Source organism: Tenrec ecaudatus, chromosome 3, assembly GCF_050624435.1.
Source record: "Tenrec ecaudatus isolate mTenEca1 chromosome 3, mTenEca1.hap1, whole genome shotgun sequence".
NCBI classification, from domain to species: Eukaryota; Metazoa; Chordata; class Mammalia; order Afrosoricida; family Tenrecidae; genus Tenrec; species Tenrec ecaudatus.
In genome coordinates this window covers 118284419-118302425 of record NC_134532.1, presented here as the reverse complement: position 1 = coordinate 118302425, position 18007 = coordinate 118284419, and the positions used below count along the sequence as shown (strand labels likewise).

The 18007-nt window shown below is 38.3% G+C and overlaps 1 protein-coding gene across 3 annotated transcripts in view; it reads right to left on the bottom strand.

The window, feature by feature from the left end:
* The window catches only part of CENPE (centromere protein E), an 80292-nt gene that overhangs the window by 33930 nt on the left and 28355 nt on the right, over window positions 1–18007 (bottom strand). For all 3 annotated transcript variants that reach the window (XM_075543973.1, XM_075543974.1, XM_075543975.1), the window contains 15 exons: window positions 15942–16064; window positions 15694–15859; window positions 15200–15354; window positions 13382–13669; window positions 12976–13248; window positions 12680–12838; window positions 10299–10466; window positions 7624–7782; window positions 5719–6009; window positions 4215–4373; window positions 3119–3337; window positions 1544–1834; window positions 1234–1392; window positions 815–1102; window positions 559–717 (listed from right to left, as the gene is read on the bottom strand). In XM_075543973.1, coding sequence (XP_075400088.1) covers window positions 559–717; window positions 815–1102; window positions 1234–1392; window positions 1544–1834; window positions 3119–3337; window positions 4215–4373; window positions 5719–6009; window positions 7624–7782; window positions 10299–10466; window positions 12680–12838; window positions 12976–13248; window positions 13382–13669; window positions 15200–15354; window positions 15694–15859; window positions 15942–16064 — 3057 coding nt within the window. The remainder of the gene's footprint in view (window positions 1–558; window positions 718–814; window positions 1103–1233; window positions 1393–1543; window positions 1835–3118; window positions 3338–4214; window positions 4374–5718; window positions 6010–7623; window positions 7783–10298; window positions 10467–12679; window positions 12839–12975; window positions 13249–13381; window positions 13670–15199; window positions 15355–15693; window positions 15860–15941; window positions 16065–18007) is intronic.

The following is an 18007-nucleotide window of genomic DNA, read 5'->3' as shown; positions in this document are numbered from 1 at the left end:
ACTAAAAAACTCACTACTACTGACTCATAGCAACCTTGTACAGCAGAGTATAACTGCCCCCACGGGATTCCCAAGACTGTAAAACTTTAGGTACTCAGACTGCCACATCTTTCTCATGTGAAGTAGCTACGGAATAGACCTGCTGATCTCTTTAGTTAGCAGGCAGGTGCTTTAGCCAGTGTAGCAGCAGAAGACCTTCTTTAGCCAAACCCTCATTAAGGGACAGAAGTCCCTCAATTTCATTTTATACTTTATCACTGTAATGACCATCGTTCAACAAATATCCTTGCACAATTGTGTAAATGAATGTGTACAGGATCGCTACAATGGGGCTGCCATAGGGTCAATGAAGAAGCATAATGGAAGATTTGAAAGACTTACTAAATATCCTTTCTCCTGTCTTCTCTAAGGGTTAGCTCAATTGACATCCCCATCAACTCCACTGCCCATTCGTGATCATCTCCACATTTTAATTGAAAATGTATACAGTGTCTTCTTTCATAAAGGATATGAGGAACACAATGATCAGAGATCATCTTCCCAGGGAAGGCAACCCACCTTTGCCTGTAATTCAGCCTTGGACTTTCCGAGGTCCCGCTGCACATTTGTCACTTGATCTGTCTTCTCGGAAATGCCTCTCGTTGGCATGGCAATTGTTTCCTTGTGCTCATTGAGGAGCTTATAAACAGTGTCTACTTCCCCTCTCGTTTCCCGTCCCTTTAGGATTAGAGGGAAATTAATCATAATTAAACTTAAAAAAAATCACCATCACTATCTTTTGTTGTTGTTTATCCAGAAACCTAAGTGAACTTACTTTAGCTGCGATTTCACTGACGTTTTCTTTGAGTTGGTCTCTCTCCCTTTGCAGGGCCTCTTGCACCCCTTCCAGTTCATGTCTTTCCAGCGTCACACTCTTGATTGCCGCTTGGCTTTCCTGAAGTTGCTCGGCCAACCTGAGCTTCTCGTTTTCGACTCTGTGCAGCCGTGAATCTTTGATGCTGAGTTGCTCTACCAGTTGCTCTCGTTCCCTTACTGCTTCCTGCGTCTCACAGGCTCCTTTTACACTAAGAAGTTGCTCCTGTTTGTCCTGAAGCTCTCGAATCTTCAAATAACAATAGCCAGAAACATATTAAACATACACACCTTTTAAAAGGAAAGAAGTGTACAGAGACCGACATTCTTTCCAGTGATCCCACCAGATCTACCTCCACTACTTCCTCCCTGTCAATTCACCTTTTCCTGTAAGGCGGCGTTGGCTGCTTCCAATTCCTGCTGAACGCTTGCTATTTCCGTTTCTCTTTCTGAAACGTTCACTCTCAGCTCATCAATGGTCTCCTTACGCTCTCTCAGGTGCAAATGAGCAAGTTTAAGCTCCTTTTCAGTTTCCAAGTGCTTCAGCAATAATAAGAGAAAAATTTAAAAAATATTATAGAAACATAGTAGCCATTACACTATAATTAGCTCCTTTTCCACGAGTTTCTTACTAAAATATTTGCTTACGAATTACTTTTTAAAATATACAGGGAAAAGAATTGAAACCTACTTTACAGATGAGTTCACCTATGTTTTCTTTCAGTTGGTCGCTTTCAGACTGAAGAACTTCTTGGAGCCTTTTCAGGTCATCTCTCTCTTTAGTGACAGACTTCATTTCATCTTCACTTGCTTGAAGTTGCTCAGCTAACTTGAGTTTTTCCATTTCTATTCTTTGCACGGTGGAATCTTTGGCTTTGAATTGCTCCTTCAATTGTTCCATCTCACTCAACATACTGTTAGTTTCATTGTCTTTGTCACTCACATAGAAGGATTGCCCCTGCTTGTCTTGCGCCTCTTGGATCTTAGAGGAATCGTTAAGAAAACTATGGTCAGTAAGCCGGAGATATTTTTACTTTAGGGGTTAGAGTCAGGATGCTTCCATAACAAGCAAGGCGGCTTTCAATGGATCATTCACACAGTAGTCTCGCCATCATCCCACTCGTGCATTACTTAGACAGTAAACACCTGTTTACTGTTGCTCACACAAAATGGTATGTAGGAAATCCGCGGCTTGTCTCTTTAAGACTTATAGGTCAGTGGGAAAAGAGACATTCTGCCAGTGTTAACAGATGTGCTGGGCTCTCCAAGACTATCAGTGGCAAACTAAGCCTATTGTGGGTAGTTTGGAAGGGCTTCCTGGGGGAGAGAAGCTGAGAGATGGAAGAGGAGTGAGCTGCAACCAGTAGAGGTATGGAAGTACTCTCAGTAGGAAAAAGCAGAACATCTGAAATTCATCATCAGCATCATAAAAGACTAATGCTGCGGGAGCCTGATAAGCACAAGGAAAAATAAGTTGACAGAAGTCTAGTTGAACAAACAAAGACCAAAGGACTCAGGGCATCACAGCCATGTGAAGGAGTCAGATCTCGATTCCAAAGGGGAAAATATGCTATGAATTGGTTTGAAGAACACTGGCACAATCAGTTATGTGTTATAGAAAAGGTCACTATGGCTGAGATGGGAACCGGATTACAGAAGGACACGAAGGGGGGGGGGGGCGGTGGCGATGATGAGGCTAGTGCAAAGACCCCGGGGAAGAAATGATGGTGGCCTGGTATAGCCAAGCGTGGTACAGTACAGCAGGAGCACAGTTATGTAGACACACACAGTAGAATCAAGGTCTAGTGACTGGATTCTGGAGTGGGCGACAAAGAAGATTTCTAGCTGAAACAACGAAGACCATGGCGGTCCCTTCTGAGATGTGAGCTAGAGGAGTGAGCTCAGAGAAAAGAAAATAGGGAGGGTCTTTTTGCTTTACCCTTTCATTTAACTTAGCATTGTTTTTCCCTATACCATTTTGAATATGAGAAGCTGGCTAACTTCCATGAAATAGCTTCCCTTGGTTTTAAGTTTCTTTGTATTCATATAGTTGCACATGAGCAATTTTTCATTGCTGCTAAGTACTTCTACACAGTCATTAAAAAAAAGATAGTGGCATTATAACCATAGTACAAATGCCTTTTTCCTATGACTTCATTCTTAGAAAACATGTACTAAATGGAGGGAAGAAAAAGCTTACTTTAGCCAAAGTAACTCTTATGTCCTCTTTCAACTGGTCACATTCAACCTGAGGGGTTTCTCTTACCACTTTAAGATCATCTCTCTCTTTAGTTTTAGATTTTATTTCTTCGTGACTTTCTTGAAGTTTTGTAATCAACCCGAGCCTGTCCAGGTCTATGATTGCAGGTGCCGAATCTTTGCCTTTGAGTTGCCCTTCCGGTAGCTCTAGTTGACCTGGTTCCTGAATCTCACTGACGCCGTTCACATTAGGAAGTGGCTCCCGTTCCACATGAAGTACTGGGCTCTTGGGATATCATACATCAGCACAGTTAGAATCCATAGGTTACAACTTTTTAAAATGGAGAAGTTCAGGATACATCATACAACCACTGAATTAACTGTAAACAAACCTACAGGCTCACTTCAAGTCACCATTTCCTAATGTAGTCTTTCTCCCTTATTTCCCCTAAAACGCAATATGTTTGTGCCAACCATAGTCTGTCATGACTTTCTTTCTAGCTTACATTCAAAAGGGAACCATTCTCTACCAGCACTCCCTGTCCCTACCTTTACCCAGCTGATAATTTAATCAAGGGCACACACAGTTTTTCATTTCTACACGAGCTATCACTCACGACTGCTGGAGAAGCATAGTAAAACACTCTCAGATGGGCCTCCATGACAATTTTCAATTTTTCTTCCTATGTAGATGGATTCACCTTTTCCAAAATCATCAGTGATAGCATGCAATTTGGTACACCATATTCTACATGTACCATATTGGCAAATTTAGGGAGTTTTTACATGCTAATGCTGGAGGTACATGATAATATTTCATTAATATTCATGGTCTCAATGTCCACCACACATGAGGCTTTTAAAATAGAGGGGTCTCGTCATCACAATGTTTCATGAACGCCACAGGATTTCCCTTTACCTGAAGTTACTCTTTCACACTTGCTTGCTTAGCAGTCACCTTCTTCCATTTACAAAGTAAGCTCTAAGAACGCAGGGATTTAGTCCCACCAAATTTCCATCAGCTAGGGCTGTGCCTAGTACAGTAAGCCTTCAACAAATACAGGTCCAATAAATTAACAAACTGTAGCTACTTGCCTTTCCAACAGGGAGAAAGGAAGAAGGGGTCAAGGAGGGAAAAAAAATAAACAAATGAATCAATATACCTTTCCTTGTAATTCAGTATATTTTTCCCCCAAGTCCTTCTGAAGATTTATTATTTGAGATGTCTTTTCAGCAACATTTCTTCTTAGTTCATCAATAGTTCCTTGATATCCTTTCAGATTCATGTGAGCAGATTTCAATTCTTCTTTTGTTTCCAGGGCCTTTATTAACAAATAAAATTTAGAGTTTATCACAGCATCATCCCAATACTGTCCTACTTATCCCTTCCAATTGGCTCAGATATTAATGTTTGTCCTTGGTATTGAAAAAATACACAGCAAGGCATATAATTCAACAGGTCCTTCATTAAGAATTCATTAAACTGATTACGTGGCTCCTCCCTCATTAGCACAAGCTCACTGCCCCAGTCAGGTTCCTGTCTAATTTCCGAATTAATGCCAGTTGGATTTCATTTAGAACGATCTTAAAAGAGTACAATGCTTCAGACATGCTTTGCGAGTTATGCTTTCATTTGACTTGAGGAAAACTTTAGGGGATATTTTTGGTTTAAGGTTTAAAGGGTGTCACAGGGCAATAGTTTTAGAGGTTCATCCACCGTCTATGGCCCAAGAATTATAATTTAAGATAATTTCTGTATTTCCCTCCTTTTGATCAAGATTCTTCTGTGGCAGTGGTTCTCCACCTTCCTAATGTTGCGACCCTTTAATACAGTTCCTCATGCTGTGGTGACCCCCAACTATAAAATTATTTTTGTTTCCACTTCATAACTGTAATTTTCCTACTGTTATGAATCGGGCAACCCCCGTGGCAGGGTCGTTTGACCCCCAAAGGGATCACAACCCAAAAGGTTGAACACTGCTGTTTTAATCTGAGGCTCAATTTTGCTGCCCAAAGTACCTCCGGTCCTTTGCAATTTCATATAATTCTTTAAAAGACCCTTTAGTTTAACACTCTAAATACTGAGCTCATAAGAACACCTGATCAAGATTAAGTGTAAAGTAATGCAGTTCGTAGTGCGACCCTGTGAAAGGGTCGCTCGACCAACAAAGGGGTTGCGACCCACAGGTCGAGAGCCGCTGCTCTACGGGGGTAGCTGATCCTTATGGTCTTATAGGAAGTATGCAGCTGCTCACAGAGCCTTTTAGCCACACATTCCGAAGCCTCCCGTTCTTGACTCTGCTTGCCTTCTGTTGCTAGGCAGCAGAATAGAGACCAACCGTGGTTTGGATGGCTACCGGCAAGACCCTAGGTACTAGGGTTCAAAACTCTAGGCCTTATAGAGATCAAACACAAACACATCATTTGGCCAATTAACGATCAAACCATGAACCTACACCTCCAAATCAAGGAACCAACCTCCCCCTGAGGTATCTGGTTGTACAGTTACAGACTCAACAACCATTCTTTGTGGTTGTAAATATACCATACATTTTTGTTCCAACTTAATTCTTCAACGTGCACGACTTATTGTCAGCAATCACGCGGACTGGCTGCCAATTGGCTACGTTTTCAGAGAAACTTGGAGAAGGAGGATCGGGAACTCACTGTGACTTCCATTGCTCTCAGGCATCCTTTTAGCTGGTCTCTCTCTTCTTCGAGGGACTCCTGCAATTCCTTTATGTCGTTCCTTTCTTTCCTTAGCGATTTCACTTCTTCGTTGCTTTCAGTAAGTTTCTTAGTGAGCTCAAGTCTCTCCAAGTCTACATGCTCCAATGCGATTCCTTTGCTCTTTAGTTCAGTCTTTAAATTCTCCAGTTCATTTATTTCTGTCTGCATCTCACTCATCTTTTCTCTTGCACTAAGAAGTTGTTGCTGCATTTCTTCAAGTTGTTGGCTCTTAAAATGTGGTTATAAGAATTAATTTTTTGCTTTAGAATTCCTTAGTAAGATTGAAATAATCATTTTGCCAGCCTTGTCCACTTCCCCAATGTTAGCATACAAGTAACATTAAAAAATATTTCAAACAGCGCATCATTAGTTATTATATAATTTTTAAGGAGGTAAGGAGTAAATAAACTAGCTAAATATTTAAGTAGAGCTATCAAATAACTCTAATTTCTCATTAAATTTTTTTGGAATGATTTATTTCACTTCAAAAAAGGTTCATTAGGAGTACCTAAATAAACCCCGTGGGACTGACTTCGACAGGCCGTGGAGGACACTTCTTTAAAAAGAATAAGAACTAGAAATAAGTGTGCAGTAAACTCAATTAGGTGACAGTAAAATGGATGAGAATTAAAAGAGGAAAAATATTAGGAAAAAACACTCCATAGAAGGAAGAGAAAATGAAAACCTCTACTGACCGTAGTGCTCCCACCCCGACCCCAGAGTACAAAGAGCTCCCGATGGAGTCAGTTTTTATTTACTTGGGCAAGACAACTTAGGAAAGCTTCCGTTTTCATACGGATATTATAGGGTCTTATGTCTATGAAAGAAATGTTTCAGAACGTTGCAGCCATCTAAGAGAACAAATCTGGATATATGGGAAAAAAAACTCGAAATCACGAAGGGCTAATGTACAGACTAAACACTCACTTCACAGAATGGGAAGAGCTTCCCGTCCTTCCGTGGCCTATTTGCTCAACAAGACATCACAATGAAGAAGGAGCTGCTGGCAGGCTGGACTCCCCGTCCACTAGACCTCCAGGCGTCCTGGGGCACTGCTCGTAAGCACTGGCCTCCTAACTGCAAGGCTGGGCCTTTAAACCAGGCCAGAAACCCGTTAGAGGGTTGCTGAGTCAGAACTGACTTGGAGTGATCATTTCCATTTTTTCAATAGCAGCATAAGATGAGACTAGTTATCCAAATGAATTACATTCATCAACAAGATACGTTTATTTAATTATACTATGTCCCAGGCATGTTGAGATATATTTTAGAAACATTCCTTTCAAAAAGTAGAATGCATCAATTATTTATGTAGATGACCAGATGACCAATTAATTACCTGTTGGCCAGATGAAGCATTATTATATGAAACAGTATTAAAAAAATTTTATTGAGCTAGTTGTGCAAACACCAACTCAATCAACTTTTGGAACTTTACTTCCTGCATAATATATCTCAGAAAAAGCCTTAGTGATATAGTCTGTATTTCTGAAATTTGCCTTCCCATTCCCATAAGGGCAGGACGTTTGTTCTGCTGACTATGTACCTCAAGCATGCTGCTTGTGGTGAAGCCCAAGAAATACTCAAGGCATGAATATTTCACATGATTTACAAAAGAGATTAGTTTAGGTGATTCAAGGTTTCCTTGAACTCTATGTAATCTTATTCTCACAAGGGATGTAAATTAAGATTTCTTAAGAGTTGAAAGTGTTCAAAACTAAGTTCTAATCATTTGGAAAGCAAACCTATTTAGGGAAGTCAGGTCTATGAGCAATAAAACTTACTTAGAACAATATTTCGTAAGAAAAAAAGTAGCCGAGAAGAAAAAAAATTTTAATTTACTTTTTCCTGTAGAGTTTCTTCAACGTCTGCCAACCTCTCACAGGTCCTTAAGAGCTCATCTTCTTTCATACTAACTTGGCTCTTTTCTTGAGCCACTGTCTCCTGTTGCTTTTTGAGTTCATGACCAAGAATTCTTAATTCTTCTTGGTTTTCAATAGTCTAGAATTGAGAATTAAAAAGTTGAGATAACAATACTTAATTCTAGCTCCCTATACAAAGTGATGTAAAAATCAGCTTTACCTTATACTGCAAATGTAGAAACCAGAGAAGTGTAAGAAAAGATTAACTAAAAAAAAGTAAGATCACTCAATCACATAGAAGCTCACATTACTATTGCCTTATTTGTCTCTTATTATCAAGAGAATTAGAATTGGATTTAGTAACAGAAATCAGAGTTTAGCTCACTTCTGTCCCTAAGTCAAAAGTGATTTTTTCTAAGCTTTTGCCTAGTAATGAGACGACAGTAACAGGCTATTCATAAACTGGCATTGTCTTGGTTTTTGGCACTGATCACCAGGAAAAATAAAAATAGCAGCCTACTGTTTGTCAGCATGACTTGGATTTACCCCAGTCAATATGTGTACACAGGACATTTTTCAATGACCAAGATCACAAGAAAATATAGCAGATTAAGAAGAGTGAGCACATGACCTTCATTTGCCTGCTTATTTACATACAGATCTTTTGACCAGACAAGTTCTAGAAACATGGATTTTAAAACAACAAAAATTGTGGAGCCCCAATGTAGCCCACAGTAAACTTTTCAAAGACATTCATTTTAACCTAAACACACTATTTGGCTCCTAAACTGAGAAACAAACAACAAAAAAACCTAAAGTAGATTTGAAAACATTAATAAACACTAAGACCAAGCAATTTAAATATAGGGGAATAAAATTAAAACATCATAAAAATAAAAGAAACACTTAGGTACAAATTTATCAAAATGTGTACAAGACCAGTATCATGGAAACCACAACACATCACGGGTAGAATGAAGATAGGATGTACATACAATGGAGTCCTTGTGCACAGTGGGCTAAGCAAACTTACCAGCTACTCTGAGGGCGAAAGACGAGACCATCGGTTTCCCTAAAGAGTTACAGCATCAGCTCGCCAGGAGGTCTGCTCTGTTCTACAGGGTTGCTATGAGTTAGTCTACTAGCTGTGAGTGGCCTTTATCACCCATGCAACGGCTAATAACCCCATTAAGCTTAGCAACAGCTATATCTGGAGAAGGCAGATTACAACAATAATGTGGTTTACACCCAATAGAATGGCTAACAAAAACCCAGCTTATAAAGTAATGGTGAGAAGGTGTAGAAATTTCTTAATTTGTTGGTGGGAATATAAAACAGTACAACCACTTTGGAAATCAGTCGATACATTTCTTATCAAATTAGACATACCTAACGGCCCAGTTACTCAGTTTAAGTGTTCACCCAAGAAATATTAAAGCAAGCAAACCCCAGCGCACGCAGATTTATACAGAAGGTTTACAGCAGCTGTGAACAAATAGCCAAGTGCTGGGAATGCAACAAAACACTGCCCAATAGTGAATAGGGATGTAGGAAAGTCAGACCTACAAGAGTAATTCTACTTGCATGAAGTTCTAGAAGAAAAAAGTAATTCAAGGTTGAAAACCACCAGGGCAGTGAATATGTGGGGTGTGTGGTGATGAAGGCCTGACCGGGAAAGGTCTGAGGGGGCTTTTTCCAACTTGGCTGAAGTGGAGGATAAACAAGTAGAGACATTTGTCAAAAGTCGTTATACTGCATAACTAGCCTACAACAGGCACATTTGAAAAATTATTAAATAGTTTTGTTGGGGGCTCTTACAGCTCTTATCACAATCTATTGTGTAGCACATTTGTACATACGTCGCCATCATCATTTTCAAAGCATTTTCCTTCTACTTGAGCCCTTGGTATCAGCTCATTTTAATCTCTCTCCCTCCCCTGCCCATCCTCCCTCATGAACCCTTGATAAGTTATAGATTATTTTCATATCTTACATCATCCTCGATCGCCCTTTACCTACTTTTCTGTTGTTCATCCCCCTGGGAGGGGTTATATATTGATCCTTGTGATCGATTCCCCCTTTCTCCCCCGCACCTTCCCCCTATCCTCTTGGTATCTTTATTCTCATTGTTGGCCCTGACGGGTTTATCTATCCTGGATTCCCTCTTATCTGTAGCAGTGTGTGTGTTCTGGTCTAGTCAGATTAGTAAAGTAGTAAAGGTCATGATAGTGGGGGTGGGGAGGAGGCATAAAGAACTAGAGGAAAGTTGTGTGTTTCATCGGTGCTATACTGCACCCTGACTGCCTCATCTCTTCCTTGTGATCCTTCTGTGAGGGATGTCCAATTGTCTAAGATGGGCTTTGGGTCTCCACTCCATCCCCCCCGCCCATTGGGTATGATTTTGTTCTGGGTCTTAGATGCCCGATACCTGATCCCACCGACACCTCAGGCTCACACAGGCTGGTGTGCTTCTTCCATGCGGGCTTTACAACAGATACACTTAATGCACGCTAACGATACCCCGGTAAATGAGTAGAAGTAAACTTGATGACAGTGGGTTATTTTTGGAGGGGTGTTGGTTGGGGGAATGTAAAAATCGGTAAAACACATGGACAAAAACACAATGCCAAGTATACAATGCTAATTAAATCCTACCATTTCAATATTTTCCTTCAGGTCAGTCTTCAATTGTTCATTTTCTGCTGTAATGCTCTCTAACCTTTGTTGGAGTTCATTTTTCTCCTGTATTAGAGAAATGATCTTCTCTTGTTCAATTAGCTTATTATCTCCAATCAATGTCTGAGATTTGTCTATGTTAATCATCTATAATGGAAATATATTAAAGAATGGAAATTAATAATTTCAATAATAAATACAAATCACCAATGATTATATTGCTTATTATGTACTATTCACATATATTTAATGTTTACCTCGTACCCAGGGGAAAATATACCAGATCAGGACTTTATGTGGTAGTTCCTGCTGTTATTGTCATTTGATGGAGGAGGAAACAGTCCCAGCAAGTTAAGTCCCTTTGTCACGGGAACACGGATAGACGGACAGCCAGATTTTGAACCCCAAACTGTCTGACTCCACTGTTGGTGCTTAGTGCCTCTTCACCAATCAGAACCCTTGGAGAGCTGCGGATAACTAACACTTGTCTTAATGTCCTCTGGGTTACCTTGACTGTACGTTCACTTATTATAATCCAAATACATAATAAGCAAAAAATGGACTGAACTTCTCTTTCCACATAACATCTGTCAATATTCTCTAGACTTCATGTTAATTATTGTTACAATGGCGGCAACAACTTTGAACTCTCCTACTTGGTTTCTGTCCTTGGAAAACTGGCAGCGAGTCCCCATTCTCAGTGAATCTGTATTTTCAGAGGTATGCACAATCATAAGAGGCTGTAAGTTTTTATTTATGCAGAAGGTAGGATAATTTTGGAAAAGCCTCTCATATGCTATAATAATTAATATTTTAAGAAATATTCATTTTCATAATGAATAACTGAGGAAAAGCATATTACTACGATTTCATTTATCCATAAATATCTTACCCAGAAGTAACCTAATATAAGAAGTTAGTGGTGGTAAAGGGAGACAAAGTTAATCCTTTGTACTGATAGCACCAAGTTAGTACCATAAGGTGTCACTATAAACTGTACATGAACCCAATAAACACATTTAGCTTCACATCAGTCACGCCTGAGGGCTGTGCTAGAAAAACGGGAAGGTTGGTTTGCATCCATCTAGTCCCTCTAGAGGAGAGAGAATTGCCATCTGTTCACAGTGAGAAAACCCTATGAGGCAGTTCTACTTTGTCACATAGAGTCAATATGAGCTACAATCAATGACATACAACAAGAATGATTACATTAGAAAATACTTTGGAAAATAGGGACAAAAATCATCTGATGTCAGCAACACCACCAAACACTTTTAAAATTTCAGAGTTTTCATCAAAAAATGCAACATTAATACAATTAAATTTAAATGATTTTACAGCTAGTTTCCCCAGTTCTTCTGTGACTTTTAAATCAAAATTCTGAGTAGCTACAACTCCCTACACTGGCGACGAACAGTGAACACACCCTCCTGAGGCACCCACGTGTTGGTAACAGGCAGGCATGCGTGTTGCACAGCAGCGAGCACAGTGCTAATTAGTCTGAGAAAGTCGGGGGAAACAGCGTCTTGGGACCAGTCTTTTAAATATTACACTCAGACCAGGCAGACTAAGGCAATGTCCTCTCTACTCACACTGACGGTCCATTCAGATCAGAACTAGGACGAGGAAGTATTTCAGCTACCTTGATTATGAACGGTGAGTGAAAATGGAAATATCTAATTGTACAAGGAAAAATGTGCTCTTCATATGAGAATAAGCTTGCAAATCAAAAGTTCAACATTTTAGAGGTACGTGTTTTAAAGGTATTTTAGAAATGAAAGGTATAATACAAAAATTCATCGTAAAAATGGCATGGGATCTTTCTCTCACTTAAAAAAAATCATCGCTGTCACCCTAGTGTTTCTGTAGACAATAAATAACCAGAAACTATTCACCTAAGGTCTCATAAAGAAATTAACTGTACTACCTAGATTCTGCTATTCAAGTAATATCGCATTACCTACTAGTAAAATGTCCTAAAAACTGACATGTTATACACTTGATTTTACAACACTAAATAATTATACTATATGAAAATCATACATAAAACAAATGTTAGCCATAATTAATAATACTCAGTCTTTCTTACTGTCTTAAAATTTTGTGTGGCTTTTAAAGATACGAAGCCTCAGAAAACATTAGCTCTTCAAAGTTTAAACTAATACTTTTTTTATTTTTAAAATTGATTATAAACTATCATTCAATTATTTCAACAATATCGAATCATTTCTAGTTATAACACTGTGACTATTTAAAGACTGACATAATCATTATATATGTACTAAAGTGTTTGAGGGTTAAAGAAAAAGAATGCTTATATACAACCTAAAGAAAACTCCAAAAAAAGAGACATCTTTTACCTGCTCTGGAATTTCATTCACAGTTTCTCCTCCGTTTTCCTCTATATTCAAATTCTTAGACGTTCCTTCAGAAATTTTGGTTTTTAGGGTGTTAATTGTTTCTTGGTTTTGTTTCAAAGATTCAAGAGCATTTCGTAACTGTTCTTGAGTATCGATGTTCTTGGACAAAGAAATATTTTTTTAAAATTATCAGAGTGTAGAACAAGAAAAATAATTTTATAGCTAATACTTGGGCATCATTTAATTTTTAAGACACTCTCCACATTTTCAAGTTTTGTCAATCCCAATTGTCGTACCATGTTTACTGTGTCCTGAATATCACTCTTCAGTTGGTCTCTCTCTATTTGTAGGCTCTCTTGGAGTTGTTTTAAGTCAGCTTTTTCTTGGGTTAATATTCTTACTTCTTCTAAGGTCTGTTGAAATTTCTCAGCAAGCAATGCTTTCTCTTTTTCTATCGTCTGCAGCCTGGACTCTCTATTTTCTAGTTCTCCCTTGAGCTCATCCATTTCAGTTAATGTTTCTTGACTCTCATTTGTTTTCTGCTGAAGTTCTTGGGTTTGGGGAGAAAGCTATAAAACAGGAAGAAAAAGAAAAGCAATATAACAGAAGCAGAGCATTCTATGGTGAAACCCCAGAAATTAAAGATCATTTCCTTAAACACTATTTATACCAATCTTTAGTCTTCACACCATCTAGACTTACACCAAGTTTCTGAGTTTCATGAGACAGAGTTTCTAACTTCTGATTCATTCTCTCATTCTCCTCAAGGGCCATCTTATACTTTTCCTCAATGTCCTTATGACTGTCTTTTAAAACTTGAAATTCTTGATCCATGCTTTTGTAATTCAGCTGGGCAGCAGTTAGGTCATCCTTAGCGTTCCCAATTTCTTCAAGTAAACCTTGAATTCTACTCTCTTTATTGGCGACTTCAGAAGAGAGTTTGTCTTTTTCTGCTGTTATTAGATCGAGCTCTTCAGATTTGTCATGTATCTGTGGGGAAAATGGTTTAGGGATATTAACAATGTATGATTCAAGGAAGCACAGTAGGGGGAAAACGCTGATCTGTAAAAACATAAAGACATTTATATGAGGCATAGATCTAACTGCAGAACGGTCATTTCTCATATGTAGTCCTGGAGACCTGTGGGCATCGTGGTTATGAGTTGGGCTGCTAATCAGAAGGCCAGCAGTTTGAAACCACCAGCTAGCTATTCTCCTTTCTACTCCTGTAAAGAGTTTGAATCTCAGAAAATCCATAGGGGCATTTCTACCCAGTCTTACAGGGTTGGTATGGGTTGGATCGGACTCAATGGCAGTGAAGATATTTAATATATTACCCGGTGGTTTACCTTAACAAATCAGTTTGCGAAACTCTTTGGGCTCTAACAAGGATCAAACGGAGGATTCTCAGTGGAAACACTTTATCAGGAAGTTCCGCTCTGTGTTCATCCAATACTCTAGTTTCAAACTTTATGGTATGGCAAGCATTTGTATGTTTTTTCTCACAACATGACATATTAAGGAATTTTTGTTTTTTCCCCTTACAAGGTTTGAATACAGCTCAGATTGCAGAAAAAAAAGCAACCCACAAATATGTCCAACAATGAAATAATATTTAAACAGTTAAATGAAGGCTTTAATACATATTCTCTTACAAACAGTTTAATTATTGAGACAGATGAGGGCAAAAGGTGGTGGGATGAAAGAGAAGGGTGATAAAGAAGAGAAAAGAAAGGGTAAGATATGACAAAATAATAATTTACAAATTATCAAGGGCTCGTGAGGGGAAGGAGCGGGGAGGGAGGGGAAAAATGAGGACCTGTTGAGAATGATGAGGGCAACGAATGTATAAATGTGCTTTACACAATTACTGTATGTATGGATTGTGATGAGTTGTATGAGCCCCCATTAAAATGATAAAAAAAAATAAGGAAAGAAAGGTAATAGAGCAGAGTTTCTATAAACATGGACAAACCTCGGCTCAGATGCTTATTAGTTTTATAACTATTTGCTGGAGCTAACAAACAGCACTCCTTTAAAGCGCCGATCAACCCAAAACCAAACTCACTGCCATCGAGCCAATGCCAGGTCATGGTTCACGGAATTTTTACTAGCCTGCAAGATTCACACCAGCCTCTCAAACTTTGTCAATGTCACCTCCTTTACCTTATTCCTCTCATATCAACATACGAGAGGACGCACTAGTACTGAATCAATAACAACAAGAAAAAGCAAAACAAGATAAAGACTAATAACGGACAAATCGAGCGCTGCATAAATGCAACATTTGAAGAGCATGTAAATGACCACTATTGTGAATTATATCGCCAAGAGTGATGATAAATATACTTTGAAAGTATTTACTATCTTATCCAGCAGCAAATTATTGCCAACATCGTAAGACTCAACTTTTTACAGTATTTCTTGCCTGTTTTAAGATGAACCATGTTAAAAAATTATTTATGGTACTACCGCAAGGTATGTATTTTAGAAGGGTCATTTGCTTAAACGCGTGCTTACCTCTTTCCTCAGCATTTCTACTTCAGGAGACAAAGATTTCAACTGAGAGAGAAAATTCACTTCTTTACACAAAGCTGCATTTTCCTCATTTTTTTTGTTCAGCTCTTTTTGAAGATCAGTGGTCCTTCTTTCCAATTCTAAGTTGCAGAGCAAATCTGGAAGAGTTTTTGTAAATTATAGTAAACAGCTGATTATAATAGGGATAATCTACATTAAACACAAAGTTAGATTTCAATTCAATTGCATCAGATTTTTTTTAAAAAGAGCCAATGTTGGCAAACTGTAATATTTTTTTACGTCGGATCTACTTCATTTGAAAAGTAACTTTTGAAGCTGATGTAGACTTTTAAAAATAACGATACCAAAAGATACCGCTATTACAAAAGTCAGATCATAAAAAGATTTTTGGCTACTGAAATATAATTGTCAAATAATTTAGGTACATTTCTAAAGCAAGTCAGATTTGCAGAGATAAATTGGAAATTGTAAAATACCTTTTGGAACTTTGCCATCTACGAGAGAGGTTAGTTTTGCTATTTCATTAAAAGCAAATTGCAACTCTTTCTCGAGATCGACTTGCATTTTCTTCTTTGTTTCCATTTGGCGTTGAGATACCTGAATATCATTTTCCATTTGTTTGTATGCCTCTTCCAGGTATTTCTAATAAAAGAAACATCACATATTCATAAAAAAGACTCATCATGATAATTGATTTACTATAAACAGTGTAAAAATTATTCACCATTTTCTCTTTCAGTTCCAGATTTTCACTTCTAAGAAAGGCTGATTCTCTCTTGGCATCGAGGGTCACAGTTTCAGCATCAAACAGAGTCTGTTTCATTTGTTTAAGATCTTCCGTAATTTCCTAAAGAAATAAGGATTATGCATAACCAAAGAGCTACAATAAAGTCTTATTTTCCTAAAGTTAGAAAGTACTTTAGAGAACATTTCTAAAAAAATTCAAAACAGTGTAAAATTACATTATATTTATTTTAGAATGAAAACAAATGAAATAAAATGACTTCTCACAGATTAAAAAAATTCTGATCATAATTCCCAAATTATGAATGTATGGAAGTGCCAGAATGTATGGAATTAGTTACCTTTAAGAAATGGTTAATGCATTTGTTCAGCTAGGCTGCATAAGCTTCCCATGTGTTTTTATTTCCAGTTTTTCTCTTTAACACAGCAGGTGAATCATTTCAATATCTCAATATAATTTTAATATATGGATATAAATTTTCATATACTATTTAACAATGCTTCAAGTATTAAAGATTACTCATGGTGCAATGGGAGCAAGACGGGCCTTCTACTTCCATAAAGAGCTACAGTCTCAGACACACAGGTGCAGTGCTCCCCTCGTCCTGCAGGGTTGCCGTGCGGCAGCACGGACACGGTATCAGGTGAGTCTGGTTCTGGTTTGGGGAATGCTGCAATGGAGAGTGCTCAACTACGAGTCAAAGGTTGGTGGTTTGAACCCACTTAGCCTCTCCTTGGGAGCAAGACATGGCAGTCTCCTGCTGTAAGCTCATAGCATGGAAAACCCTATCAGACAGCTATACTCGTTACACGGGCCTGCTAGGACCCCAAATCGACTCGACGGCACACAACAACATCAGCGATATTACACCAGAAGTGGGAAATTAAAAAGGAAAATTATCAAAAGTAGAGAAAACGTAAATAGGAAACTCACAGAAGAGAAACTATGAGGGGCTTCTAAACGTTCATGAAAAAAATCATTTTAATTTTCTTTTACCACAAATTTTCCAAAGGCCCCTCATATTTTCCCTCTTAGGAGTTGTTAGATATTTCTTCATACATTTGTTGGAAAATGGAATTAAAAGATAATAGAATGTTTCCACGAACCTTTTGAAGCCCCCTCATGCAGACAGCACATATATGTATGAGAGAAACACAAACAAAAACACCCAAGTGGCATATTGGGACTTCCACTACACGTGGCCGTCAAGCAGATTCCGAGTCACAGCCACTCTAGAGAACAAGGCAGAACTGTCCCTGGGGGTTTCCAAGATGGTAACTGCCCACGCGACTCGAAAATCTCGTCTTTCTCCCATTACCAGTCTAGGTACATGAATTCAAACATATGCTCTTGTCAAAAAAAATTATGTACATATATGTATGTACGTTTGCGTGTGTGAATGATAATCATGAGTTAAAGGAATAAGGGAGAAGAAACAATTTTTAAAAAGTGAGTGATGCTGCCAGCATCTCTGCAGGCTTGCAAGAAAGTCTTGTTTCTTTCTTCCCGATTGCTAAGATGGCGTGACGTAAAGCAGTAGGGCTCCGTTTTAAGACACTCATTTGTCATAAATAGAAGGCAATAATTTTATACACAAGTGGAAAAACTCAGATGAAAATGCAAGAATGGTAACAAACATTTAAAATATTACATATTTAGAAACTGTCGCTTTTTCTTTTTATTATTTATTAAATACTTTTATTGGGGCCTCTTACAGCTCTTATCATAATCTACACATCCATCCATCGTCAGGCACATCTGTACATATGCTGCCATCATCATTTTCAAAGCATTTTCTTTCTACTTGAGCCCTTGATATCAGCTCATTTCCCCCCTCCCTCCCTTATGAACCTTTGATAAATTATATATTATTTTTATATCTTACATCATCCTCTGTCTCCCTTCACTCACTTTTCTGTTGTTCATCCCCAAAACTATCACTTTTCCAATGGAGTAAACATATAATCAAACTGATACTTTCTTAGATTTAATGCAAATTCAGTTATTTAAATCATAATGAGAATGCATTTGAATCTGTGCCATAC